Source organism: Somniosus microcephalus, chromosome 3 (genome assembly GCF_052327205.1).
Source record: "Somniosus microcephalus isolate GS21.2 chromosome 3, FLI_Smic_1.0, whole genome shotgun sequence".
In the NCBI taxonomy this organism is placed as follows: Eukaryota; Metazoa; Chordata; class Chondrichthyes; order Squaliformes; family Somniosidae; genus Somniosus; species Somniosus microcephalus.
The window spans coordinates 35,057,236-35,084,744 of NC_140989.1; the positions used below are offsets into that span (position 1 = coordinate 35,057,236).

Genomic DNA, 27,509 nt, shown 5'->3' on the forward strand with positions numbered 1-27,509 from the left:
TACATAACATTCGATTAATAATTAAATAACATATTTACAATTACAGTTGCTATATACATTAGCTGAAGTTAATCAATTATAAATTCAGTCTTTGAGGAGGCTTCCTGATTCTGTCCGGGTAACGCCTCTTTGGGGTATCAGGTTCTTCTGGCAAAGTTGATTCAGGATCAACGTCGTTGTTTGGTTCGTCTGCTTCCAATATCACCGATTCTGAGGTAGATGCAATTGGTACTTCGGTTTCATCACCAGGTGTATAGGATCGTGGTGTAGATTTGACGTTTTCCAGTGACTCTAGAATCTGGTCAGCATAGCGTCTTCCAATGCTCTCTCCAACGTCCACGGTATACATTAGAGGTCCTTGCCGTGTGCAGATCGTTCCTGGTTGCCATTTCTCTGTGCGGTAGTCCCGGGCCAAAACTGGTTGACCTATCTTAAAACTCATGGTTGGCCTTTCATTCATATTCTGAAACTGCCTGTTCTCCACATCTCTTCTGATGTTTGGCTTAACCAAATCCAAGCGGCATCTTAGTCTTCGATTGAAGAACATCATGGCTGGAGTTTGGTTGGTAACCGCATGTGTCGCATTCCGGTAGGCAAACAAGAAGTTATCCACCTTGTGTTGTAGGGGTATGTCTTCATTACACATTGCCTTGATAGCCTTCTTGAATGTTTGAACGAACCTCTCAGCCAATCCATTGGTGGCTGGATGATATGGGGTGGATGTGTAATGCTTAACACCATTGTTCTTTAAGAACCTCCGGAACTCTTCAGACACAAACTGTGGTCCATTGTCGGAGCAAATCTGTTCAGGCAGCCCATTTCTGGCGAATATGGTTTGTAAGACTGTGATAGTTTTTTCTGTGGTGGTTGAGGACATTTTTATTACCTCTGGCCACTTTGAATGTGCATCCACCGCAATTAAAAACATCGAGTCCATAAATGGACCAGCAAAATCAATGTGTACCCTTTGCCATGGAGATGAGGGCCACTCCCATGGATGTAGAGGGGCTTGTGGTGGGGCGTTTTGGACCTTCTGGCATCCTGTACAGCTCTTGGTCATCTCTTCGCTTTCTCTATCGATTCCCGGCCAACACACAAACGCTCTGGCTAAGTTCTTCATTTTTACCCCTCCCAGATGACTCACATGAAGCTCATTGAGCACTCTATCCTTCAATTTGGGTGGAATTACTGCTCTGGATCCACACATCAAGGTTCCTCGGCACACTGACAGCTGTTCTCTTCTCGGTGAGAATGCTGGCAACAGTGGTTTGCCATGTGCTGGCCATCCCTTCACCGTTAAATCATAGACCCTGGAGAGTGTCGGGTCATTTCGTGTTTCCTTTTCTATGTTTGCATTCGTCACAGGTAGACATTCAACTATGGTCGAGTGGAATATCTCCACAGGATCCACTGCAGGTGCTTTTTCCACCGTCGGCAACGGTAGGCGTGACAATCCATCAGCATTCCCATGCTGTTTAGTTCCTTTGTACTCGATGTCATATTGGTGTGCCCCTAGGAAAAGGGACCACCTCTGTAGCCGTTGTGCTGTCATTATCGGGACGCCCTTCTTAGGGTTGAAAATGGAGACAAGAGGTTGATGATCAGTTAGTAGAGTAAATTTCTGTCCGTGCAGGTAGTGATTGAACTTCTTCACCCCCCACACCAGGCTGAGGGCCTTTCTGTCTGGGTGTAGTTACGCTCGGCTGCAGTTAACGAGCGTGACGCGAAAGCTGTCGGCCTCTCTGAACCATCAAGGGATTTATGCGACAGTACCGCTCCAACGCCGTAGGGAGACGCATCACACGCCAGTCTTATCGGTAGTGATGGGTTGTAGTGAGCCAATACTTCTCTTGAAGTGATCAGGCCTTTACACTTCTGAAAGGCCTGCTTACATTCATCGCTCCATTTCCATGCTACTCCAGTTTGTAGCAGGGCATTCAGTGGGTGCAGAATTGTGGACAAATTCGGCAAAAACTTATGGTAGTAATTCACCAATCCGAGGAAGGACCTCAGTTGCGACACATTTTCAGGCGCTGGAGCCTTAACTACCGCTTCAATTTTGTCAGGGGACTTATGTAACCCCTCTTCATCAATCACGTGGCCACAATACGATATTTGTTTCTTAAAAAACTCACACTTGGGGCGATTGGCTTGTAGCCCATGTTCTCTTAGTCTAGTGAGCACCTGCTCTAGGTTGGCAAGGTGTTCACTGTCATTTTCACCCGTCACTAGGATGTCGTCCAAGTAACACTGAGTCCCCGGAATCCCTTGCAGGACTTGTTCCATCGCTCTTTGCCATATAGCCGGAGCTGATGCAACTCCGAATACCAGTCGATTATACTGGTAAAGACCTTTGTGAGTGTTTATCGTGAGATATTTCCTAGAGGATTCTTCAACCTCCATCTGCAAATATGCTTGTGCTAGGTCAATTTTTGTAAAACGTTTCCCTCCAGATAGTGAGGCGAAAATATCTTCTATCCTCGGAAGAGGATACTGTACTGTGTGAAGGACTGGGTTCACAGTCAGCTTGAAGTCCCCACAGATGCGAACCTTCCTTCTGGCCTCGACCTCTAACAACTTCGCTTCAGGGATGGATCCCCGTGTGGTGGTGCAGAACTGTAGGTAAGTTCGGATCTGTTCGTCGCCAGTGTAACGTCCGTGTGTAATTGAGACATGGACTGCAGAAGTTGGTTATAACAGGTGTTTACTGAATGGAGACAAAACTGGAACTACTTTATAGGCAGCACAGTGGCATAGTGGTTAGCACTGTTGCCTCACAGCGCCAGGGACCCGGGTTCGAATCCGGCCTCGGGTGACTGTCTCTGTGGAGTTTGCACATTCTCCCCGTGTTTGCGTGGGTTTCCTCCGGGTGCTCCGGTTTCCTCCCACAATCCAAAGATGTGCGGGTTAGGTTGATTGGCTATGATAAATTGACCCTTAGTGTTAGGGGGATTAAATACGTGGGGTTACGGGGATAGGGTGGGATATGTGTTGGTGTAGGGGTTACGGGGATCGGGTGGGATATGTGTCGGTGCAGGCTCGATGGGCCGAAATGGCCTCTATCTGCACTGTGGGGTTTCTGTGCTCTGTGATCTGTGATACTATACAAAATTACTACACAGGCTTATATACAGGGGTGGTCACTACTGGTACTGCAGTATACAGGTACGGGGATCCAGGAGGTAGTGTTGGAGGAGCCGCAGCCCTTGCACTTGTCCAACAGGTTCGAGGCTCTTACTCCCTGTGAGGATGGGAACAGGGACTGCGGGGAGGATGAGCAACCTGGCCACAGCACCGTGGAGCGGGGGGGCCATTCAAGTGGGGGGAGTTAAAGGAAATGTTGTAGTGGTAGGGGATAGTATCGTTAGGGGGATAGATAGAGTTCTTTGCAGCCGAGAGCGAGAGTCCCGAAGGCTGTGTTGCCTGCCCGGTGCCAGGGTTAAGGACATCTCCTCTGGACTGGAGAGAAACTTGGAGTGGGAGGGGGAGGATCCAGTTGTCGTGGTCCATGTTGGTACCAACGACATAGATAGGACAAGGAAAGGGGTTCTGCTGAGGGAGTTTGAGCAGCTAGGGGCCAAATTAAAAAGCAGAACCACAAGGGTAATAATCTCTGGATTATTACCTGAGCCACGAGCGAATCTTGCTAGGACAAATAAAATTAGAGAGTTAAATGCGTGGCTCAAAGACTGGTGTGGGAGAAATGGGTTTTGCTTCCTGGGACACTGGCACCAGTACTGGGGCAGGAGGGAGCTGTTCCGTTGGGATGGGCTTCACTTGGCCAGTGCTGGGACTAGAGTCCTGGCGGATCATATAACTAGGGCTGTAGAGAGGGCTTTAAACTAACTAGTCGGGGGGAGGTTCCTAGAGAGCAAATAATAAAAATGACAACAGAGAAGGTCATAGACTTAGGTAGCAGTGGGGAAATTAAAAACCAGAGCGTGTCAGGAAGGGGCAGAAGGTATGGAGTGAAAGGTAAAGTAATAAAAAGGGCAAAAGCAGGAACTAAGTGTCACAAAACATCTTTGAAAGTTCTCTATCTGAATGCACGTAGCATTCGTAACAAAATAGATGAGTTAATGGCACAAATAACTACATATGGGTATGATCTTGTGGCCATTACAGAAACATGGCTGCAGGGTGACAATGCCTGGGAATTAAACATACCAGGTTATTTAATGATCAGGAAGGACAGGCAGGAAGGAAGGGGAGGTGGGGTGGCTATGTTAATAAAGGAAGGAATCGCTGTAATACAGAGAAATGATATTGGGTCAAAAGATCAGGATAATGAAACAGTTTGGGTGGAGGTAAGGTATAATAAGGGGAAAAAAACACTAGTGGGCGTAGTCTATAGGCCTCCGAACAGTTGCAACTCTGTTGGACGGAGTATCAATCAGGAAATAGTTGAGGCTTGTAATAAGGGAGCATCTATAATTATGGGGGATTTTAACTATCATATTAATTGGACAAATCAAATTGGGCAGGGCTGCCTTGAGGATGAGTTCATTGAGTGTATTAGGGATGGGTTTCTTGAGCAGTATGTAACTAAACTGACCAGGGGGCAAGCAACCTTAGATCTGGTCCTGTGTAACGAGACAGGATTAATTAAAAATGTCCCAGTGAAGGATCCCCTTGGAATGAGTGACCATAACATGGTTGGATTCCATATTCAATTAGAGGGTGAGAAGGTTGGATCTCAAACAAGCGTGCTAAGCTTGAATAAAGGAGACTATGAAGGTATGAGAGCGGAATTGGGTAGAGTGGATTGGGAAAATAGATTAAAGGGTAAGACGATACATGATCAGTGGTGTACATTTAAGGAGTTATTTTACAATTTCCAAAAAATATATATTCCACTGAGAAAAGAAAAGGGTGTAAAAGAAAAGACAGCCATCCGTGGCTAAGTAAAGAAATTAAGGATAGTATTCGACTAAAAACAAGGGCATATAAGGTAGCCAAATCTAGTGGGAGGATAGAGGATTGGGAAAACTTTAAAAGACAGCAAAATATAACAAAAAGATTGATTAAGAAAGGGAAGATAGATTATGAAAGTAAATTAGCAAAAAATATAAAAACAGATAGTAAGAGTTTTTATAGTTATATAAAAAGAAAAAGGGTGACTAAAGTAAATGTTGGTCCCTTAGAGGATGAGACCGGGAAATTAATGGTGGGAAATATGGAGATGGCAAAAACACTGAATGAATATTTTGTATCAGTCTTTACAGTAGAAGACACTAAGAATATCCCAACACTGGACAAACAGGGGGCTAAAGGGGGGGGGAGGAGCTAAACACGATCAAAATCACTAAGGAAGTGGTACTCGGTAAAATAATGGGACTCAAGGTGGATAAATCACCTGGACCTGATGGCTTACATCCTAGGGTCTTGAGGGAAGTGGCGGTAGGGATTGTGGATGCATTGGTAATAATTTTCCAAAACTCCCTGGACTCGGCAAAGGTCCCGGCAGACTGGAAAACTGCTAATATAACACCCTTATTTAAAAAGGGCAGTAGACAGAAGGCTGGAAACTATAGACCGGTTAGCCTAACATCTGTGATAGGTAAAATTTTGGAGTCCATTATTAAGGAGACAGTAACAGGACATTTGGATAATCATAATTTAATAGGACAAAGTCAGCATGGTTTTATGAAGGGGAAGTCATGTTTGACAAATTTGCTGGAGTTCTTTGAGGAAGTAATATATAGGGTGGATAAAGGGGAACCAGTGGACGTAGTGTATTTAGACTTCCAAAAGGCATTTGACAAGGTACCACACAAAAGATTATTGCTTAAGAAAGAAAATCACAGGATTGGGGGTAATATTCTGGCATGGATAGAGGATTGGCTATCTAACAGAAGGCAGAGAGTTGGGATAAATGGTTCATTCTCAGACTGGCAATCAATAACTAGTGGTGTTCCGCAGGGGTCAGTGCTGGGTCCCCAACTCTTTACAATCTATATTAACGATTTGGAGGAGGGGACCGAGTGTAACATATCAAAGTTTGAGATGATACTAAGATGGGAGGGAAAGTAGTGAGTGAGGAGGACATAAAAAACCTGCAAGGGGACATAGACAGGCTAAGTAAGTGGGCAGAGATTTGGCAGATGGAATACAATACTGGAAAGTGTGAGGTTATGCACTTTGGCAGGAAAAATCGTAGAGCAAGTTGTTATCTTAATGGCAAGAAACTGGAAAGTACTGAAGTACAAAGGGATCTGGGGGTCCTGGTGCACGAAACTCAAAAGGTTAGTATGCAGGTGCAGCAAGTGATTAAGAAGGCCAATGGAATGTTGGCTTTCATTGCTAGGGGGATAGAATATAAAAATAGGGAGGTATTGCTTCAGTTGTACAAGGTATTGGTGAGACCGCACCTGGAATACTGCATACAGTTTTGGTGTCCATACTTAAGAAAAGACATACTTGCTCTCGAGTCAGTACAAAGAAGGTTCACTCGGTTAATCCCGGGGATGAGGGGATGGATATATGAGGAGAGGTTGAGTAGATTGGGACTCTACTCATTGGAGTTCAGAAGAATGAGAGGCGATCTTATTGGAACATATAAGATTGTGAAGGGGTTGGATCGGGTGGATGCGGGGAGGATGTTCTCGATGATGGGTGAAAGTAGAACTAGGGCGCATAGTCTTAGAATAAGGGGCTGCTCTTTCAAAACTGAGATGAGGAGGAACTACTTCACTCAGAGGGTGGCAGGTCCATGGAATATGCTGCTCCAAAAAGTTGTAGAAGCTACATCATTACATAAATTTAAAACAGAAATAGACAGTTTCCTAGAAGTAAAGGGAATAAAGGGTTACGGGGAGCGGGCAGGAATTTGGACATGAGTCTAGGTTCGGATCGGTCATGGACCTGTGGGTAGCGGAGCGGGCCCAGGGGCCGTGTAGCCTGATCCTGCTCCTATTTCGTGTGTCTAATTCTGTTAGATTCAGGAGATGGTTCTGTGATAGTGGATTGGCGGTTAGGATCTGATCAGCCATGATCTTATTGAATGGCGGAGCAGGCTTGAGGGGCCAATTGGCCTACTCCTGCTCCTATTTCTTATGTTCTTATGTAATATAGGCGTAGAAATTGGGTTTTGGCTTAGCCAGGGCTTTAGCGCCGGAAATTAGTGCCGGCGCTAAGTCCCCTGCGCGTGCCAAAAATTCAGTGGCGCCGCGCCCAAACGGCTGCCGGCGCTACTGAAGGGTCTTAGCGCCTGGAAAAGGGCGCTAACTGCCGTTTCGCGCCGCAATTCCGGCGCTGCGGCACCCGATGCGGTGCGGCAGGCTGGGGAAGTGCAGGCCTCCTCCTTCCGTTAAGGAGGAGCTGCCTGCACCCGGCCGCGGCCCGCGCAAATCTGCTTAAAAATGAGCCCGGCACCTTGGACAAGTGCCGGGCTTGCATCTGTTCCGGGGGGGGCGGGGAGAGAAGTCCGGGGAGGGAGCTGCGGGCAGGCGGCCGGCGGGAAAGCGGCCGGCCGCCGCGGGGCCTTTAATGCGCCGGCGCTAACTGCAGTAAGGCACCTCTGACAAAACGCTGGTTGCGGCTGCCACGGGCGAGGCGGCCGCAACTCAATTTCGGAGTTCGGGCGGGTTACCACGGCAACCGGGACGCTGCGCACACCGATGACGTCATCGGTGCCGGCGCAGCGCTACCGGAGCAACGCCGATTTAGGGCCCCAGGGAATTTCACTACTGGCCATAACTCCGGCGCAAGGCCCTCTAGCGCCTCAAATGAGGCGCTAAGGCTACTGACTTTTCAGCCGATAGTTCCTTCTTCAAGGTACATACACTACAGAAACCATCCCGCAAACCCCTAAGCCGGTCAAGGCAACACTGAGTGCAAAGACCAAACATGCACACTTTGAATACAGACACTTCTTTATTTCACAAACTGTGTCTCATTTCTGCATGACAAAGTAATAGAAAGAAACACACAAAAAAGCAGTCATTCACATAACTGGCTCTCACAACCTGGAGACAATGTCCAAAACAGTAACAAAAATTTGACCACGAATCTTGGCCGTCAATAAAACAATGAAATACATTTTGCCACACCTCCTACTTTTTGCCCTTCGAGGGTGATCTCCTTCCCTTGCGAAATTCCCCCCTTTCCACCCTGCAGCTCCTCCGTAATGGGACCCCAGTGGCTGCAGCAAGGCTGGGGGAAGGCTGCTGAGTGTCAGAAACTGAGACTGCAGATGCTCTTGAGGGATGGCCTGGACCAGCTCTGGGCCTGGAGGGCCCGGCTGCTGACTGCTCCAACTCTGCATGGGCGGCAGCAGTCTGTCCTACAGGTGGTGGCAACTGCAGTGGAGAAGTGCCAGTGGTGGCAGCAGGAATACTGTCATCTTGAGAGAGGACAGCAACTCCCTGCTCGACCGACACACTGGCACTCCCACGGGGCAGCACTTCAGCATCCGGAGCAATCTGCTGGAGCACAGATTGCAGGCCTGCTGTGGTGCGGTGAGAGCCCCGGGGAAATCTGCCCGATCCAGCGAGGGTGGCAGCAGTTAGTGCTCGCGTGGCCTCAATCTGCGCCTTGCATGAGACCAGCCACTGACTGCATTGCAGCACTTAGCATTTGCGTGGCAGCCGCCTGTGCTACAGCGAAGTGCTCCACACTCCTTGCCAGTGATTCAATGGATTCGGGAATCCTTGCCACTGCAGCCAGGAGCTCAGTGTGCCTTTGCTCCACCTGGGTGCTCATTTCAGCGAGGATCCGCTCCTCATCTGCGTTCAGTGCAGCAGGACTCGAGGCCATACTCTCCCTCCGGGGAGAAGGCCCCCGAGCTTCCCTAACCCCCTCGCATTGCTGCAGTCTGCTGGGTCCTGGAGCTTCACCCTCATCAGACCATTCCCCCCGCTCCCCTCCAGGGAAGGCGTGACCCCAGTATGAGCATGGGCTGCCTCGGCAGAGGGTTGCGCTGATGGTCCGGCTTCCTCTTCCTCCTCACCTTCAGCTTCACTCCCAATTGCAGCTTGTGAGCCCGTCTCCTCACCTGGTGAATCACCATCTGAAAGCAGGGAGGTACAAGAATGGCTTTAGCGTGAGGACAGGGTGGCAGCAAGGGAGGTATGAGTGCAGCGATGCACTGATTTGGATTGAAAGTGTCAAAGGCTGCTGTTGTGAGGAACAAGTGGAAGGAGAGAGGACAAAAAGGTGATGACCTTACCATTGCTGGCCAGAACGGGGTCGGCGTCTCCAGTGGCGACGGGACCAAGCATCCGGCTTGCCACAATCCTGTGGACGCACTGCTCAAGATCACTGAGGGCTTGAAGGTGGGGCCGCCCTCCACCGGTCTGTTGCTGCTGTCTCCTATTATGAGCCAGCTTGGCCTGCAAGAAAAAGGACGGCGTCTGAGTAAATATGCAGCCATGGTCTTGCCTGAAATGCCTCCCATGGTCGATTAGCCCTTACTGTATGCAGCCATGATCTTGCCTGAAATACCTCCCATGGTTGAATAGCCCTTACTGTATGCAAAGTGTGGAATGTGCGTTTGTGTTTCATGAAAGGGCCATAGGTGTTGGATGAGTGCTGGGCATTGAGGCTTTCAAGACCCTCTGGCCATAAAGTGAGGCGGAGATGGAGGGATGAAGAGGTTTTGAAAAAAGGCATTCACCCTGATGACCCGAGTGAGGTCGTTGAACTTTTTCCTGCATTGCACGGGGGTCCGAGGCAACATGCTGCTTGAGGTCACTCTGTGAGCCACCTCCCTCCACGCTTTTCTGTATTCGCTTGGCAGAGGCCTCCTGCCATTCTCTGGGTACAGTAGAGATCTTCTGCGCTCCACCGCGCCAACCAGAGCCTTCAAGGCACACTCGCTGAAGTGCTGTGCTCGCTCCCTGGCCCCCTCCATAGTCCTTGGCTGGAAGATTTCACCACAGGTCTGTCCAGGCCGAGATTCAAGGCTCCAATGAGTCGGGTGCGGCTGCAAATCAAGATCAATCCTCCACTTTAAGAGCTGGTTGGCGCCAGTGTGTCTGTGTGCAATCGCTAACTGACAGCACCTGCGTTCCGCCCGCCCTCTGAGGTAGCGCCTCGCTCCTCGGGCTTAGCGCCTTAAGAGAGTTGTGTAGCGCCTGATTTAGTGCTCCAATCACCTCCAGGGGCGATGGAGACGAATTTTGCAGTCGGCGGCGATAATTTGCACCGGGCGCTAAACTTTGCACCCGGCCGATATTCGCACCTCAAAATGGGCGGTACCGAATTTCTCCCCCATGCTTTTGGTTCTGTCTTCACAAAGGAGGACACAAATAGCCTCCCAGAGATGTCGGGAAACATAGGATCTAATGAGAGGGAGGAACTGAGTGAAATCAGTATTTGTAGGGAAATGGTGTTAGGGAAATTGACCGGATTAAAGGCTGATAAATCAGGGCTTGATAATCTACATCCTAGGGTACTTAAGGAAGTGGCCCTAGAAATAGTAGATGCATTGCTGGTCATCTTCCAAAATTCTACAGACTCTGGAAAAGTTCCCATGGATTGGAGGGTAGCTAATGTTACCCCACTATTCAAAAAAGGTGGTAGAGAGAAAACAGGGAATTACATCGGTAGTGGGGAAAATGCTAGAGTCCATTATAAAAGATGTAATAGCAGAGCACTTGGAAAACAGTGACAGGTAAATCGTGCTTGACTAATCTAATGGAATTTTTTGAGGATGTAACTTGGTAGAATAGATAAGGGAGAACCAGTGGATATGGTGTATTTGGACTTTCAGAAGGCTTTCGATAAGGCCCCGCATAAGAGATTAGCGTGTAAATTTGAAGCACATGGGATTGGGGGTAAGGTACTGACTTGGATAGAGAACTGGTTGGCAGACAGGAAGCAAAGAGTTGGAATAAACGGGTCTTTTTCCGAGTGGAAGGCAGTGACTAGTGGGGTACCGCAGGGATCGGTGCTAGGACCCCAGCTATTCACAATATATATTAATGATCTAGACGAGGGAACTAGATGTAATATCTCCAAGTTTGCAGACGACACAAAGCTGGGTGGGCGTGTGTGCTGTGAGGAGGATGCCGAGAAACTCCAGTATGATTTGGACAGGTTGGGTGATTGGGCAGATGCATGGCAGATGCAGTATAATGTGGATAAATGTGAGGTTATCCACTTTGGTGGCAAAAACAGGAAGGCAGATTATTATCTGAACGGCAATAGATTGGGAGAAGGGGAAGTGCAATGAGACCTGTGTGTCCTTGTGCACCAGTCGCTGAAGATAAGCATGCAGGTGCAGCAGGTGGTTAAGAAGGCAAATGGTATGTTGGCCTTCATAGCGAGAGGATTCGAGTACAGGAGCAAGGATGTCTTGCTGCAGTTGTACCACACCTTGAGTATTGTGTGCAGTTTTGGTCGCCTTATATGAGGAAGGATGTTCTTGCCATGGAAGGAGTGCAGCGAAGATTCACCAGACTGATACCTGGGATGGCAGGAATGACGTATGAGGAGAGATTGGGTCAATTGGGCTTATATTCGCAGGAGTTTAGAAGAATGAGAGGGGATCTCATTGAAACTTATAAAATTCCAACAGGACTAGACAGACTAGATGCAGGAAGGATGTTCCCGATGGCAGGGGAGTCCAGAACCAGGGGTCACAGTCTAAGGATAAGGGGTAAGCCATTTAGGACTGAAATGAGGAGTAATTTCTTCACCTAGACAGTGGTGAACCTGTGGAATTCTCTACCTCACAAGGCAGTTCAGGCCAATTCATTAAATATATTCAAGAAGGAGTTAGATATATTTCTTAAGGCTAGAGGGATCAAGGAATATGAGGAGAAAGCAGGGACCGGGTACTGAATTTGGATGATCAGCCATGATCTCATTAAATGGCGGAACAGGCTCGAGGGGCCGAATGGCCTACTTCTGCTCCTATCTTCTATGTTTCTATGACCCCTAGTTGATCCAGGGTGACTCCTGAATACAGTGCTCTGCAATAACTTTTACAGTGAAAGGGGCTTAGCTGAGCAATGCGCATCAGTTGTAAGCTTGTAAAACACTGCAGCACAAAGAGAACAAAAACATTTTTTTTTAAGAAGGAAGTGATTCTAGACTAATGCCTGTGCTGACCTGCAGTGACTCGAGCCCCAGTGCAACTTCTAACGAATTGAAAAATGAATGGTTTAATAATTAAAAATTTAGCAACAGCTTAATGGCTATAGGAATAACTTAGGATGATGTTTTCCAATTTTATTATTTGCTAGTGATCTTCAAAACACTATCAATCTAATTATGTTTCATCGTTTAATATTAATTCTGTTTTGAAATAGCTTGGGATACTTCTGAGCATGCATTTGCATGTTTATTGAGATAATGGACAACATACTAGACGGGGGGAAGCAACTATTCCTTTTCCTGAGGAGGGGAGGGTAGACATGATGAGTGTCAGTACCACAATTGAACTAAAGGAGCGGAATACACCAAGCTTTGTTCTGAGATGTTGCCTTTAGAGGTATAGTCAGTGATACTGTGTGGCCAAGGAAGGCTATTAGCTGGGCACCTGAGATAGAAGGTCGGGGGACTACGTTTGTTAATATGGGCATTTCAAACTATAAGGGTGCTGGAGTGGCTGTGGATGGGAACAGCAATATTTCCAAGGAGATAAATTAGTTTGTTGAGAGTTTTCTGAGTTGGGAAAATATTGCTGTTGCCACTGGACCGTCTGACATACTTCTGAGTTCCCAGTAGAGGAGGAGACTAGCCCAGTAATTATTACTAGCGTGGAGAACTCACTGTTGGAAGTAGTCAGTGCCTGAGGAATCTGGTCTGCAGTACACAAACTCCTATCACATGAGGGAAAATAATGCAAGTGAGAGAGGCTCTGTGATAGGAGTTTGTGTACTGCAGACCAGATTCCTCAGGCACTGACTACTTCCAACAGTGAGTTCTCCACGCTAGTAATAATTACTGGGCTAGTCTCCTCCTCTACTGGGAACTCAGAAGTATGTCAGACGGTCCAGTGGCAACAGCAACAGCAGGCAGCACGGTGGCATAGTGGTTAGCACTGTTGCCTCACAGCGCCAGGGACCCGGGTTCGAATCCGGCCTCGGGTGACTGTCTGTGTGGCGTTTGCACATTCTCCCCGTGTTTGCGTGGGTTTTCTCCGGGTTCTCCGGTTTCCTCCCACAGTCCAAAGATGTGCAGGTTAGGATGATTGGCTATGATAAATTGACCCTTAGTGTTAGGGGGATTAAATACGTGGGGTTACGGGGATCGGGTGGGATATGTGTCGGTGCAGGCTCGATGGGCCGAAATGGCCTCTATCTGCACTGTGGGGTTTCTGTGATTCACCAAGCATCATATTCATTCCATTGAGAGACAAATCAGACCTGCTAAGTCAGTACAGTTAGATCCAGCCTCCAACTACACTGCTATTTTTCTCCTTTTATCTTTTTTTTTAATCCCCCAAGGGTGACACTTCATGCTAGCATCCACTTCCAAAAGCAGGAGTGAACCTTTTATTGCAGTTCTAGTGTAGCCACCTCTAGTGAGCGTCAACGAGTTATTGGTCTATGGGGCCATCGTAGCCTAGACCAGGGGTTCTCAACCTTCTTGCTTCCGAGGCCCCTCTCCCATGTTATAAAAATTCCATGACCCCCCTGTCCCCCCTGTAACACAACACAAGTATTTTTTCTGTATAAAAATGAGTTATACAGTTGAACATATATATTGAGGCTCACACCAGTACCCCTCCCCCCGACCTGTACAGGCTCCCTCTGTCCTGAAGGGTAGCCCAAGCGGTTTTCCGCAGAATGGAGCCCACCACACCCACTAACTGAGACTGGAGACAAAGAAAAGAAAGATCTGACGTTTATATGGAACCTTTCCCGTCTCCAGAAGCGTCAAAAGTGTTTCACAGACCATGGATTGTTTCTGAAGTGCCGACACAGTTTTGTAGGAAACGCGGCAGCCAATTTACTCACCGCAATGTGCCACAAAAAGCAAATGAGATTTGATAGGATGAGGAGCCTCTGGTCATGTTGGTTGAGAGTATGATGTTGGGCCAAGGCACCGGGAGAACTCCTAGCTCTTCAAATAATGCCACCAGATGTTTCCTACCCCATGAACAGGTAGGCGGGGTCTCCGTTTAATGTTTCATCCACAGCATGACACCTCTAACAGTGCAACACTCCCCCAGTGCTGGGCTGCCTGTACTGGAGTGGGGCACCAACCCACAACTTGTTCACTCAATTCCCAACTGAGTCAAACTGACACCCAGCGACTGACAATTGATCATTTCATCGCTTGCCTCCTCTACTTGGTCCGTGTTCTCACCTCCCAATCTATATAAATGCTGCAGAATTATTCTAATTTAAAAAAAAACTATTTTAAAACCATTTTGATCCCATTCCTCCCCTCTTGTTATGAAAAGCTGACTCCTGTCTGGGGACCGGTTCCACAGACACTTCCGGTATTGCTCCCAATTCACCATTCTTCATCTGTGAGACTAGACAGTGAGTGTGGGGGAAAGGGACTGAAGGAGCTCCCGACCCTGTCCTCACACAGAGTCTGCACGCTCTCATTTTACAACAGGTAGCAGTGATCGGGAGCAGCAACTGTGAGCTTTCCCTCTGGAGTACCTGGGTATTGAGGCCAATAACAGAGTCTCCCAACTGGGTCAATGCTCTGGCTGAGATCCGCCAACTCCGCATCGGCCAGCAATTTGTGCTTTTATTGCTGATATGTTCGAGGATCAGCGCCCGACACCCACTATTCCCTTTACCTGCTCAGGTAGTCACTGAATAATTGCAGGATCTACCTGTGGAACTGGTTCAATTAAATTCTTCAGTCTTTCTTACAATCCCACAATCATCATCATTCAACCAATCACACCGTGACATTCAAACGGAGAATAAAATAGTTTAAAAATAAAACTGTCCAAACACTGGCTGCTGAGAGATTGGAGAAATTTACCAGCGACAGCTCCAATGTATGACCCTGGAGGAGCAGGGCTGGACTGAGTTAGCACCAGGACTCCAAGATCTAGGAGCATCGCTTTCATCATCTTCTGCGAAGTTCCTCAGAGTCAGCGGACCCCTTGAAACTTTCTCGTGGGCCCCTAGCGGGCCACGGACCCACAGGTTGAGAACCCCTGGCCTAGATAATCCCATTCTGATGTCCACTTTCCAGCAGGGGGGTTACTGGGTAGTAAAAGGAGTGGGAACCTATGGTCATTTTATCTGTCTTATTCCCTAATTGGAGGACGTAAAGGCCAATTGCAGTTCCCCCTTGGTCATTCTGGTTGAAGCTAGCTAACGTAGCACATACCTAGAGCTAAACCTGGGAGTTCCCAGCTTTATTTGGTCTCACACCATTGCTGTGCATTTGTCACTGAGCCATTGCAGAACAACCAGGAATTGCTGATTTCCCCTGCCCAAAACTAGTTTTGAACATTTACTGGGAAAGGTATTGTAGGTGGATGGTGAGTTTACCCCCTGGTACTGCAGTATGAAAAAATCTCAACCGGCAGATGGAATGGATAGAAAGTTGAGTTAGGAGTGAAGGTAGTTGCGGAAAAGTGGAAATGGTGCTGGCATAGCCACGTTGCTGATGCTTCTGTGAGGCTAAAGCCAATAAAGATGATGTAGAGGATGCATCAAATACCCCTACAGCTGCATGTTATATTCCAAGATACCTATAGGGATCGTGCCTGGGAATCCCAACTTAAAATGTTTCGGTCTGTAGGATCTTAAAATGTTTTTCAAAACAAATGGAAAATTGGTTTTGCTCCCTCTGTTCTCTGGTCTCTGCTTTTTGCAGTGCCTTCTTCTCCCAGCATGCTTGCTTTTGTTTTTGCATTATCGTGCACTCCTTCTGTGAATTAGCAGATATGTGTTTTTTTTAATTAGCCTACACTGTGCCTGCAGATTGTGTTCTGAGAGGGCAGTGATATTGTATGCCAAGGGATTCGAGCTGTTTAATTTGCAAGCAATGGCCTGCACAGGCTCGCGTTTTTCCTCGGCATCAATAGCAGCACTGCAGGCAGCCTCCAGAGCTACCCTATCTTGGGGCTATCTGGGTTTGAATCAGAATTTATTTTTCCTAATGTGTAATTGGAATACAAACCATTTTTAGATTTATTACCAGGTTTAGTATTTTTCCCAATTAAAAAGAAAAGAAATAGTTTAAAAAAAAATCTTTGCTTTTTTGAGGAGAGGGGAAATTTCAGAAACGAATGGCTATCTTATGCTAACTGGGAGCCCTTAAACAAATACTGTCTGTAATATGTCACACAGCTTGTTATTCCTGGTTAATTTACTCTTTAAAAAAAAATGTCAAACTAACTTAGTTCCCAGCCAGCTTTCATTTCTAAAACTATTTGCTTTTATTTTTGTATTTGTTCTGGATTTTTACATTTCACTGTTTTGATGCAAGTTTTTTAAAATTAGTTTCGGAATGTGGATGTCGCTGGCGGTCTTGTTTTACACACTTTGTATAAAATAATAAATTGCAAGACAACGGAGTATTACAGTTTAACTCTTTTATTAAGCATTAGGTCTGTGATCTTACTCATAGCAGCACTAGTGGTGAAAAGCCTGACATTAGGACCCCTAGCCTGTGTCTTCAAAACAATAGTAGTCCTTACAGATGTCTGCAGGCCAATGACAACTCAGCATGTGATCACATGTGAATATAATAGGTATTCCTTACAGATGCCTGCGGGCCAATGATAATTCAATATGCAAATGTTACATCCCCTTTTAAAAGAAAAATGTTATGCATTACTTTTAAACCTTTCTTCTACATAATGTTCTCGGTAGCATAAACATAAGTAAACTCAGCATTTAACTAGCACTGAAAACATCTCAACGTTTCAATAACGATGTACAGTTTTTTTTAGGGTGGCGATCCGCCTACACCCTTTGACAGTTCACAAGCCAAGGATAACTCTAGGCTTGACCTCTCATCCCGATCTTGTGTGGTGTGAAACTGAGCATGCTCCTGAATCGGTCAACAATTCAGGTTCAGGTTTAGGTTCAGGTAAGTATGATGTGTTTTGTGTATTGCTCTGTTCATCAAACTCTGTTGAACTGATCCTCTCGTCGGAATGACGGTGTTGTTCCTTGGTGTTGAGGAGGTGCCTGCGATTGCGGCGGTACACCTGTCCTTCTGGGGTGCGGACGTGATACGATCGCTCAGTGTCAGCTGGCTGGATGATGACTGCTGGCTTCCAGTAGTCATGCTCCTGGATTCTGATGGATTCTCCATTGTGCAGCGGCGGCAGTAGTCTAGCTGACCTGTCATAGTATCTCTTTTGGTGTTGCTGTCTCTGTACACGTTTTGCATGCACTTGCTTGCAGCTGATGACCTCTGGCTGCAGCTGCTGGTTGGTGCTTGGAAGGATTGAGCGAAGTCTGCGGCTCATCAACAGCTGTGCTGGTGACTTGAAGTTGTCAACCGGAGTGTTGCGGTACTCGAGGAGACTGATGTAGGGGTCTCTTTTGTCTGCTTTGGTTTTGTCCATGAGTGTTTTTGCAATCTGGACAGTCTTTTCAGCAAGGCCATTACTTTGAGGGTAATGTGGGTTTGATGTGACGTGTGAAATCCCATGCCTTGGCAAACGACTCGAACTCTTTTGATTTGTATTGGGGGCCATTGTCTGAGACTAAAGTCTCTACCATGCCATGCCTGGCAAAGGCTGCCTTTAGCTTGTGGATCACAGCTGCAGATGTGGTGCTGTGAACCTTGTCCAGTTCAAAAAATCTGCTGCAGTAATCAACAGTCTCTATGTAGTCCTCGTTGTTCCATGTGAACAGATCCTTTGCCGTGACCTGCCAGGGCCTGTCTGGGATACGGTGAGGTATCATGGGCTCTTTGACATTTGATGGGCGGCATTCTAGACAAATGGAACATTTTCCAACAATGTCCTCAATGTGTTTGCACATTCCGGGCCAAAACATAATGTCACGTGCTCTTTGTTTGCATTTTTCCATGCCCATATGTCCAGCATGAAATTTTGTCAACATCTCTTCTCTGAGACTGGTAGGAATGATGATTTTCTCCCTTTTGAAGACGATTCTGTTGATTTGTGACAGTTCGTCTCTGTGGTTCCAGAATTCAGATATGCTCTGAGGGCATTTCCTCCTTTCCTCAGGCCATCCTTCATGTATGACTTTGCTCAGCAGTGTGAGTTGTGCATCTTTCTCTGTTCCTGCTCAGATCTCCTTCAGTTTTGAGTCACTCACAGGTAAGCTGTTGTACACCATGTGCACCTGCACATCCATGCCTTCACTAAGGCTGCTGTCCTGGTAGCTAAGAGACTTTCTGGAGAGTGTGTCTGCGACAGGAACGTCTTTGCCTGGATGGTGAATGATTGTGAAGTCTTACTTCTGTAGCTGAAGGATCATTCTCTGTAGCCTTGGTGGGGCTGCGGCTAGTGGTTTCCTCATGATTGACTCGAGGGGCTTGTGGTCGGGTTCCACAATGACTTGTCAGCCATAGACGTACTGGTGGAAACGCTTACATCCAAACAGAATTGCATATAGCTCTTTCTCGATTTGAGCATAGTTGATTTCACTGTTTGTGAGAGATCTGGAAGCGTTGCCGATGGGCTTTCCTTCTTGCAGTAATACTGCACATAGTCTGTACTTTGACGCGTCCACTTGTAGTCTGAGCTCTTTGTTGGGGTCGAAGTAGGCAAGAACTGGTCCTGGTTCTCTGGTGATTATGTCTTTCATTTTCTGAAATGCTGTGTCATGTTGTTTCTCCCACAGGAACTCATTGGATTGTTTGAGCAACTGACGCATGGGTGCATTGATTTCGGAGAGGCTCAGGGCAAACTTGGCTAAGTAGTTAACCATGCCTAGTACTGTCTCTAGCTCTGCGCGGTTCTTCGGCGGCTCCATCTTCTTGATGGCGGAGATTTTCTCTGGATCCGGCTTAATGCCATCAGTTGAGAGGCGATGCCCGAAATAACTGATCTCGGTGGATCCGATTATGCTTTTCTCGGGGTTGAGCCGGATACCTTTCTCCCGTGATCTTTGTAGCATCGCACGGAGGTTCCTGTCATGTTCCTCTCTATTCCTGCCATAGATGAGGATGTCATCTACGATTGCAACTACTCCGTCGAGGCCTTCATAGGTTTCGTCGATCTTCCGCTGGAATTCATCCTGAGCTGAGATAAGACCAAATGGTAAACGCAGAAATCGGTAGCGTCCAAATGGTGTGTTGAACGTTGTTAGCTTAGATGACTCTTCCGTGAGCTTGACAGTCCAGTATCCTGATCGTGCATCCATTACACTGAAGTAACGTGCTCCCACTAGCTTGGGTGTGATGTCATCTAGCGTTGGTAGAGGGTAGTGAGGGCGTTTGATAGCCTTGTTCAAATCTCTGGGGTCGAGACAGACTCTGAGCTTGCCTGTACGTGGTTTCTCAACCACTACTAACGCATTGACCCACTCTGTCAGTTCTGTTTCCTGGACGATGATTTCTGTATTCTCCATGCTCTGCAGCTCCTCCTTCAGGCGACTACGTAGAGCAAGGGGTATCCTTCTCGGTGGGCAAACCACAGGGGTTGCTGCTGGGTCAAGGTGAATAGTGCATTCACCTGGGAATAGTCCGATTCCTTTGAAAATGTCAGCAAACTCCTCCATGACTGTCTGCTTCTCAACTGGTGCTGTCAATGATAGCACTAGCTTGATGAGGTCCATGTCTAAACATGCCTTTAGACCTAGCACTAGAGGTGCTCGAGTGTCAACAATGTAAAAGTCCAACATCATGTCGCTTTCTTTGTACTTGCATTTCATCACGCATGTGCCTTTTACAATGAGCTGCTCACCCCCATAGCTGGTCAATCTGCATGAGGTGGGCTGTAGCTCACACTCATCCTTCAAGCTGTGATACTCACTCAGAGGAATTACATTAACCTGAGCTCCAGTGTCTAGTTTAAACTTAAGCTCTGTGCCCTGTTTTCCTATCACAATATCGGCAAAGGCTTGCTCAGTCTCTGAAATCTGTTTTTTCTGTGACACAGAATCAATAAACAGTTCCTCTGCATTTGGCTCTCTATCTGGCATTTGGCTGTCACTCACTGTGTGTACTGCTTTTCCAAAAACAGTCCTGCAAACTTTAGCAAAGTGGTTCCATTTACCACATTTAGCACATTGCCTTCCTTTGGCAGGGCAGTGCTCCTTTTCTCCATGCATCTTGTTTCCACAATATCCACAGTTTTTGAAGCGTTTTATGTCTGTGTCGCTCATTTTTAGAACTCTCTCTGTTCTTTCCGTTCTGAAACACGCTCTCTGGGCGGTGTTCTTTGGTGTGTGTCTATTAACTGTGTGCATTGTCTGTTCACGCGAGCTGCTCGTGGCGCCAGTTATGGTTTTCAACTGTGCTTGGGCTATCTCGTGCGATCTAGCTATGTCCATAGCTTTGTCCAGCGTTAGCCCGGACCCAACATTCAAAAGTTTCTCTCTCACTTTAGCTGAATGTATTCCAAACACGATGCAGTCTCTGACCATCTCATCTTTATCTGCATATTCACAGTCTTTGACCAGCAGTTTTAACTCAGTCACGAACTGTTCAAATGACTCACTAGCTCCTTGTACTTTCTCCTGAAACTTGTACCTAGCGAATATTGTATTTGTCTTGGGCATCACATATGATTCAAAACAGTCAAAATAACTTTTCAGTACCTTTGCTTCATCCGCGGTGAGAGACCATGTGTTAAAAATGTCTCTCCCTTTTTCTCCGATCCACAGGAGTAGGTAGCTGCATCTTTCTTCCTCCCCTTTGCTTTTCAGCGGACCCGAGAACATTAACTCCATGTGTTGCTTGAACTTGCGCCATTCTCCAGGTAAGTTCAAAGATCTCCAATCCATTCAAGGCAAGGGAGCTCCAACGATGTCCATTTGAAATCCCTGTTCTGACACCATGTCTTGTTTTACACACTTGGTATAAAAATAATAAATTGCAGGACAATGGAGTATTACAGTTTAACTCTTTTATTAAGCATTAGGTCTGTGATCTTACTCATAGCAGCACTAGTGGGGAAAAGCCTGGCATTAGGACACCTAGCCTGGGTCTTCAAAACAATAGTAGTCCTTAGAGATGCCTGCAGGCCAATGACAACTTAGCATGTGATCACATGTGAATATAATAGGTATTCCTTACAGATGCCTGCGGGCCAATGATAATTCAATATGCAAATGTTACACTAGCAAGGCCAGCATTTATTGCCCATCCCTAGTTGCCCTTGAGAAGGTGGTGGTGAGCCGCCTTCTTGAACCACTGCAGTCCTTGTGGTGAAGGTACTCCCACTGTGCTGTTAGGGAGGGAGTTCCAGGATTTTGATCCAGCGATGATGAAGGAAATGTGATATATTTCCAAGTCAGGATGGTGTGTAACTTGGAGGGGAACTTGCAAGTGGTAGTGTTCCCATGCGCCTGTTGCCCTTGTCCTTCTATGTGGTAGAGGTCGTGAGTTTGGGAGGTGCTGCCGAAGATACCTTGGCGAGTTGCTGCAGTGCATCTTGTAGATGGTGCACACTGCAGCCACGGTACGCAGGTGGTGGAGGGAGTGAATGTTTTAAGGTGTTGGATGAGGTGCCAATCAAGCGGGCTGCTTTGTCCTGGATGGTGTCGAGCTTCTTGAATGTTTTTGGAGCTGCACTCATCCAGGCAAGTGGAGAGTATTCCATCACACCCCTGACTTGTGCCTTGTAGGTGATGGAAAGGGTTTGGGGAGTCAGGAGGTGAGACACTCGCTGCATAATACCCAGTCTCTGACCCGCTCTTGTTGCCACAGTATTTATGTGGCTGGTCCAGTTAAATTTCTGGTCAATGGTGACCCTCAGGATGTTGATAGTGGGGGAATTGAGCGATGGTAATGACGTTGAATGTCAAGGGGAGGTGGTTAGTCTCTTGCTTGTTGGAAATGGTCAATGCCTGGCACTTGTGTGGCGTGAATGTTACTTGCCACTTATCAGCCCAACCCTGAATGTCATTCAGGTCTTGCTGCATGAACTGCTTCATTTTCTGAGGAGTTGTGAATGGAACTGAACACTGTGCAATAATCAGCAAACATCCCACTTCTGACCTTAGGATGGAGGGGAAGGTCATCGATGAAGCAGCTGATGATGGCCTGAGGAACTCCTGCAGCGATGTCTTGGGGATGAGATGATTGACCTCCAACAACCACAACCATCTTGCTTTGTGCTAGGTATGACTCCAGCAAGTGGAGAGTTTTCCCCCTGATTCCCATTGACTTCAATTTTACTAGAGCTCCTTGATGCCACACTTGGCCAAATGCTGCCTTGATGTCAAGGGCAGTCACTCTCACCTCACCTCTGGAAATCAGCTCTTTTGTCCATGTTTGGACCAAGGCTGTAATGAGGTTTGGAGCTGAGTGGTCCTGGCGGAACCCAAACTGAGCATCGGTGAGCAGGTTGTTGGTGAGTAAATGCCGCTTGATAGCACTGTCGATGACACCTTCCATCACTTTGCTGATGATTGGGAGTAGACTGATGGGGCGGTAATTGGCCGGGTTGGATGTGTCCCGCTTTTTGTGGACAGGGCACAACCTGGGCAGTTTTCCACATTGTCAGGTAGATGCCAGTGTTGTAGCTGTACTGGAACAGTTTGGCTAGAGGCGCCGCTAGTTCTGGAGCACAAGTTAAATGTGAGTAATTGCTTTTTTGGAACAGTTAACAGCCAGTTGCAGTGCAGTTGTTCTAAATTAATTACTGGCTTGTTAACTGTTCCAAAAAACAGTTACTCACATTTAGCAGCGGAGCCTTGCAAGTCTGAAGGACAGTGAGTGCTGGTGTCCTGATCAATATTCATCCCTCAATCAATACCAGAAGGTCTATGCTTTCTTTAGATGAACATTGATAGGATTATACATAAATGCTCTTAATATTTTTCCCACTATGGATGTTGAGGCTACTGAATTTATAATTCCTGAGTTCATGCATCGCTCCTTTTTATTTAATTTTGGATATTGTTTCCTGTCCTCAAGAACAGCTTCCGTGGTTATTGAGTCTTCCTTGCTGATTCTAGGAGGGACCCCATCTGGAGCAGGTGTTCTGTAGACAAACAATGACATGCATTTATATAGCATCTTTTAAGATAGTAAAACGTCCCAAGGTGCTTCACAGAAGCCGATTATCAAACAGAATTTGACACCGAGCCACATAAGGAAACATTAGGGCAGGTGACCAAAAGCTTGTTCAAAGAGGTCGGTTTTAAGCAGCGTCTCAAAGGAGGAAAGAGAGGTAGAGAGGGGGAGAGGTTGAGGGAGGGAATTCCAGAGCTTAGGGCCTAGGCAGCTGAAGGCACCAATGGTGGAGCGATTTAAAATCGGGGCTCTGCAAGAAGCCAGAATTGGAGGAGCGCAGAGCTCTTGGAGGGTTGTAATTCCTTTGCATTAATTAGCATTACATATGCTTTGCCGATCGTTACATACGTTATAGGTTCCTGTGCCAAGGTGACTAGATGTTGAAACAGAAGGCTGATTATGAAACTTTGTCGTGGACAAATCCAACCCACTTCCTATGTAATGCTGCTTGCCCGCTAATGTTCTGGATGGTGTGCTGTGAGATATGTTGGAACCTAATAAAGAACCTCTTCCGATTAAGCCTGTTATTATAACGGCATGTACTGGAAGTCAGTTGGCATGGATTAAATTTACTTAAAACTTGGTGCAGTGAAAATTCAGGAAAGGCAAACCTGCAGATACTTGATAGTGTGATACATGAAAAGTTACACTTTGAAGATATTCTGGCACAGGCCAAGAATGAAGTTAGAAAACATTGAGGTTAGACAGTGGCCATGAATAATTTTCTTACGTAACCAATAAAATGCTTCATGGACTTCTTCAGGGATAGGAGGTCAAATGTGTGCTACGGTGCAGATGGCTACTCGTCCCGCTCAAGGAGAAGGAGGGAGTGTATTTGGAAACCTAATGATTATATTACAGGAATGGGCTCATAGATTAAACCTATCCCTGTGCTATAAAGTAAAATTTATGTAGCATCACCAGGAATTCTTGGCTTGTAAACTCTAAAATAGAGAGCTATAGTGCATAGTATAGCCAAGTTTTTTGTTCCACCAATATGTTGCAGACACTTGAATCTTCATGCACGAACTTGTGTTTAATGAGCTAAAATTTTTTGATGATAATCCAACATTACTTTAGAGCAGATGAACAGTCTCCCCTCTATTAATCATTAAAAGCAATTACTTTCCAGTATTTTACATCTGGATCGGCAGGATGTAAACTTAAAATTGTTGCTATACATTTGGATCTTTGGTGGCGTTACGGCAGATGTTCTCGCAGGCTCAGTAACACGCATCACTCATATTAGCAGACCTCGTGCCCTCTCTGATCAGTAGTACATTTTTATTGCCCGATATCTAGTTTACCAATAGTATGACCTGGGGGGATTCAAACGTAGACCTCTTGTTGCAAGTACTGGATACTATAATCTCATACAGGCTCTCGTGTGAGTTCTCCTGTCTTCACTCTAGTGACATGAGACCAATTGTAAACCAACTTTATTTTACATGAAAAATGTGAGTAAACAATACAATTTTCACCGTGACATTCAATTCCCCTACTGCTCTTCATACCATAAAATAACAAAATACACAACTCTAGCACTATTGCAGGCTAAATGCATTACCTGTCCTTAAGCTAATTGGCACCTGATTTCCACTGTTACAAGACCTGTCCATTCCTACATGGTGCCCCAATCTCCCGGGCTGATTAAGAGAGTGAGCGATCTCTGCCTCCGACAATTTCTGACTGTTTGTCCATCGGGGAAGGGCGAAAAAAATAATACCCTTTGACATGAATCAGTCATTCATGAAAGAAAGACTTATGAAATAATACTGAGCGGCCTATGGGTGGCGCTGTCCAGGGAGAGTATAAATACTCGGGCACAGGCCCAGCTTGTGCAGGACATTCTTAACAGGAACGAGTGAAGGACGCAACTAGACCTCCATGTTGTAAAACAGTTGATTAAAGCTTTGTTTAACGCTTAGACCAAGTGCCTAGTAGTTTTCTTACGTCACCCTTACTTCAATTCTAGGAGCTGAGGATTGGCTTTGCTGAGCTACCGATTAAAGTTGCTATCGTGCATGAAAAGCTGCCCCTTGGTGTGGAAGCTTCGGTAGATTTTAACTGTCGGGTGGCTGACCAGTGGAGCATGTCGCGATTGCCCGATAGTGCCGGCCGGAGGTCCATTCCATTTTGAGGGCATGCCATAGGTACCAAACAGGCACCCACTGCTGCTCCTCGAGGCCCCCACAAAACTAATTCTAACACTAACCTTTTTGGGCCTCCTCTGCTGTACGGTCAGGTTTCACTGAGGTAGGCAGTTAAAATGGCATTGGGGTCCTGTGTACGTGATAGGGCCTCGATTTGCAGAGATTAATGAGGCTGCCGTCAGATTCAGGCGGTCATCCGGTGGAAGCCGCTGGGGAAAAATGGTGGCAGAGCGGGAACGAGATCCAGCACCTCCATTTTAACTCTGCTACAGCTGGGCAGATGGAGCTAAGATCTCTTCCAGTATGTCTGCTCAGTTAAGCATCCTGCTGGCCATAATGAATGAAAACTATTCTGAAATAAAGGCAGGTGATACGTTAAGCTCTTAATCGCCTTCTGATATGCAGATGCAGGTATAAACGATCTGACGTCTGTGGTGGCTGGCTTGTCTGGTATCCCATCTTGGGAGCTACCCCAATCAACATTCTGAATGGCTTGTGTATCTCTGGGAGTTAATCCTTTGAATCTGACTGCATCAAAACCATGACCTAAATTAAAACTATAAACCCCTTCCATAGTTAAAAATCTCAAAATGTTAGTTGGTTTAGACAGTTTACAAAAGCCTTACCTTAGTAAGGATCTTGCCTCAGAGCCAGAAGGTTGTGGGTTCAAGTCCCAAGTCCAGGGGCTTGAGCACAAAGTCTAGGCTGACACTCCAGTGCAATACTGAGCGTGTGCTGCACTGTCGGAGGTGTGTCTTTTGAATGAGATGTTAAACAGAGGCCCTGTTTGCCCTCTCACGTAAAAGATCCCATAGCACTATTCGAAGAAGAGCAGGGGAGTTCTCCTTGATGTCCTGGTCAATATTTATCCCTCAATCAGCAGCACTAAATCAGATTATCTGGTCATTATCTCATTTTTGTTTGGGTCTTGCTGTGCTTAATTTGGCTGTTGTGTTTCCCTGCATTAAAACGGTGACTACATTCCAAAAGTACTTAATTGGCTGTAAAGTGCTTCGGGACATCCTGAAATCAAAAAGGTGATATGTAAGTCCAGTATTTTTCTTTCTTTCTCCGTGGTCCACATGTGTAGATCTAAGTAAAATTGATTTGTGTGTGAAAATTAACAAAATAACATTGATCATGTATGTGATATATTAATCTTTCAGGTGCTGTAATGTATAGTCTTTCTGGATTCACTGTGGCTGTGCTTCAATCTGTGGCATCCAGTATCGTGGAACGGAATGAACAAGGTCAATATTGCAGATTTGCTTGTGAAATAATTAAATGTAATGATTTTGTTATAATTCAATTTGACTTGCATTCATTACAAATAGTAGATGCATTGCTGGTCATCTTCCAAAATTCTATAGACTCTGGAACAGTTCCCATGGATTGGAGGGTAGCTAATGTTACCCCACTATTCAAAAAAAGGTGGTAGAGAGAAAACGGGGAATTATAGACTGGTAAGGCTGACATCGGTAGTGGGGAAAGTCCATTAGAAAAGATGTAATAGCAGAGCACTTGGAAAACAGTGACAGGATCGGACAAAATCAACATGGATTTACAAAAGGTAAATCATGCTTGACTAATCTACTGGAATTTTTTGAATATAAAAACAGATAGCAAGAGTTTCTACAGCTATATAAAAAGAAAAAGGGTGGCTAAAGTGAACGTTGGTCCCATAGAGGATGGGACTGGGAAACTAGTGGTGGGGAACATGGAGATGGCGAAGATGCTGAACAAATATTTTGTATCAGTCTTTACAGTAGAGGACACTAAAAATATCCCAACACTGGACAAACAGGGGGCAATGGGGGGGGGGGGGGAGGAGCTAAAGACGATTAAAATCACTAAGGAGATGGTACTCAGTAAAATAATGGGACTTAAGGCGGATAAATCCCCCGGACCTGATGGCCTACATCCTAGGGTCTTGAGAGAAGTGGCGGTAGGGATTGTGGATGCATTGGTGATCATTTTCCAGAACTCCCTGGACTCAGGAAAGGTCCCGGCAGATTGGAAAACTGCTAATGTAACACCCTTATTTAAGAAGGGAAGTAGACAAAAAGCTGGAAACTATAGCCCAGTTAGCCTAACATCTGTGGTTGGCAAAATGTTGGAGTCCATTATTAAGGATACAGTAACAGAGCATTTGGATAAACATAATTTAATAGGACAGAGTCAGCATGGTTTTACGAAGGGGAAGTCCTGTTTGACAAATTTGCTCGAATTCTTTGAGGATGTAACATACAGGGTGGATAAAGGGGAACCAGTGGATGTAGTGTATTTGGACTTCCAAAAGGCATTTGACAAGGT

The 27,509-nt window shown here is 46.2% G+C and overlaps 1 protein-coding gene across 1 annotated transcript in view; it reads left to right on the plus strand.

The window, feature by feature from the left end:
* Positions 1-27,509, plus strand: part of LOC147120970 (proton-coupled folate transporter) — a 125,692-nt gene that overhangs the window by 90,065 nt on the left and 8,118 nt on the right. The window contains exon 5 of the mRNA XM_085980070.1: positions 26,363-26,446. Within this exon, the coding sequence (XP_085836196.1) occupies positions 26,363-26,446 (84 nt within the window). The remainder of the gene's footprint in view (positions 1-26,362; positions 26,447-27,509) is intronic.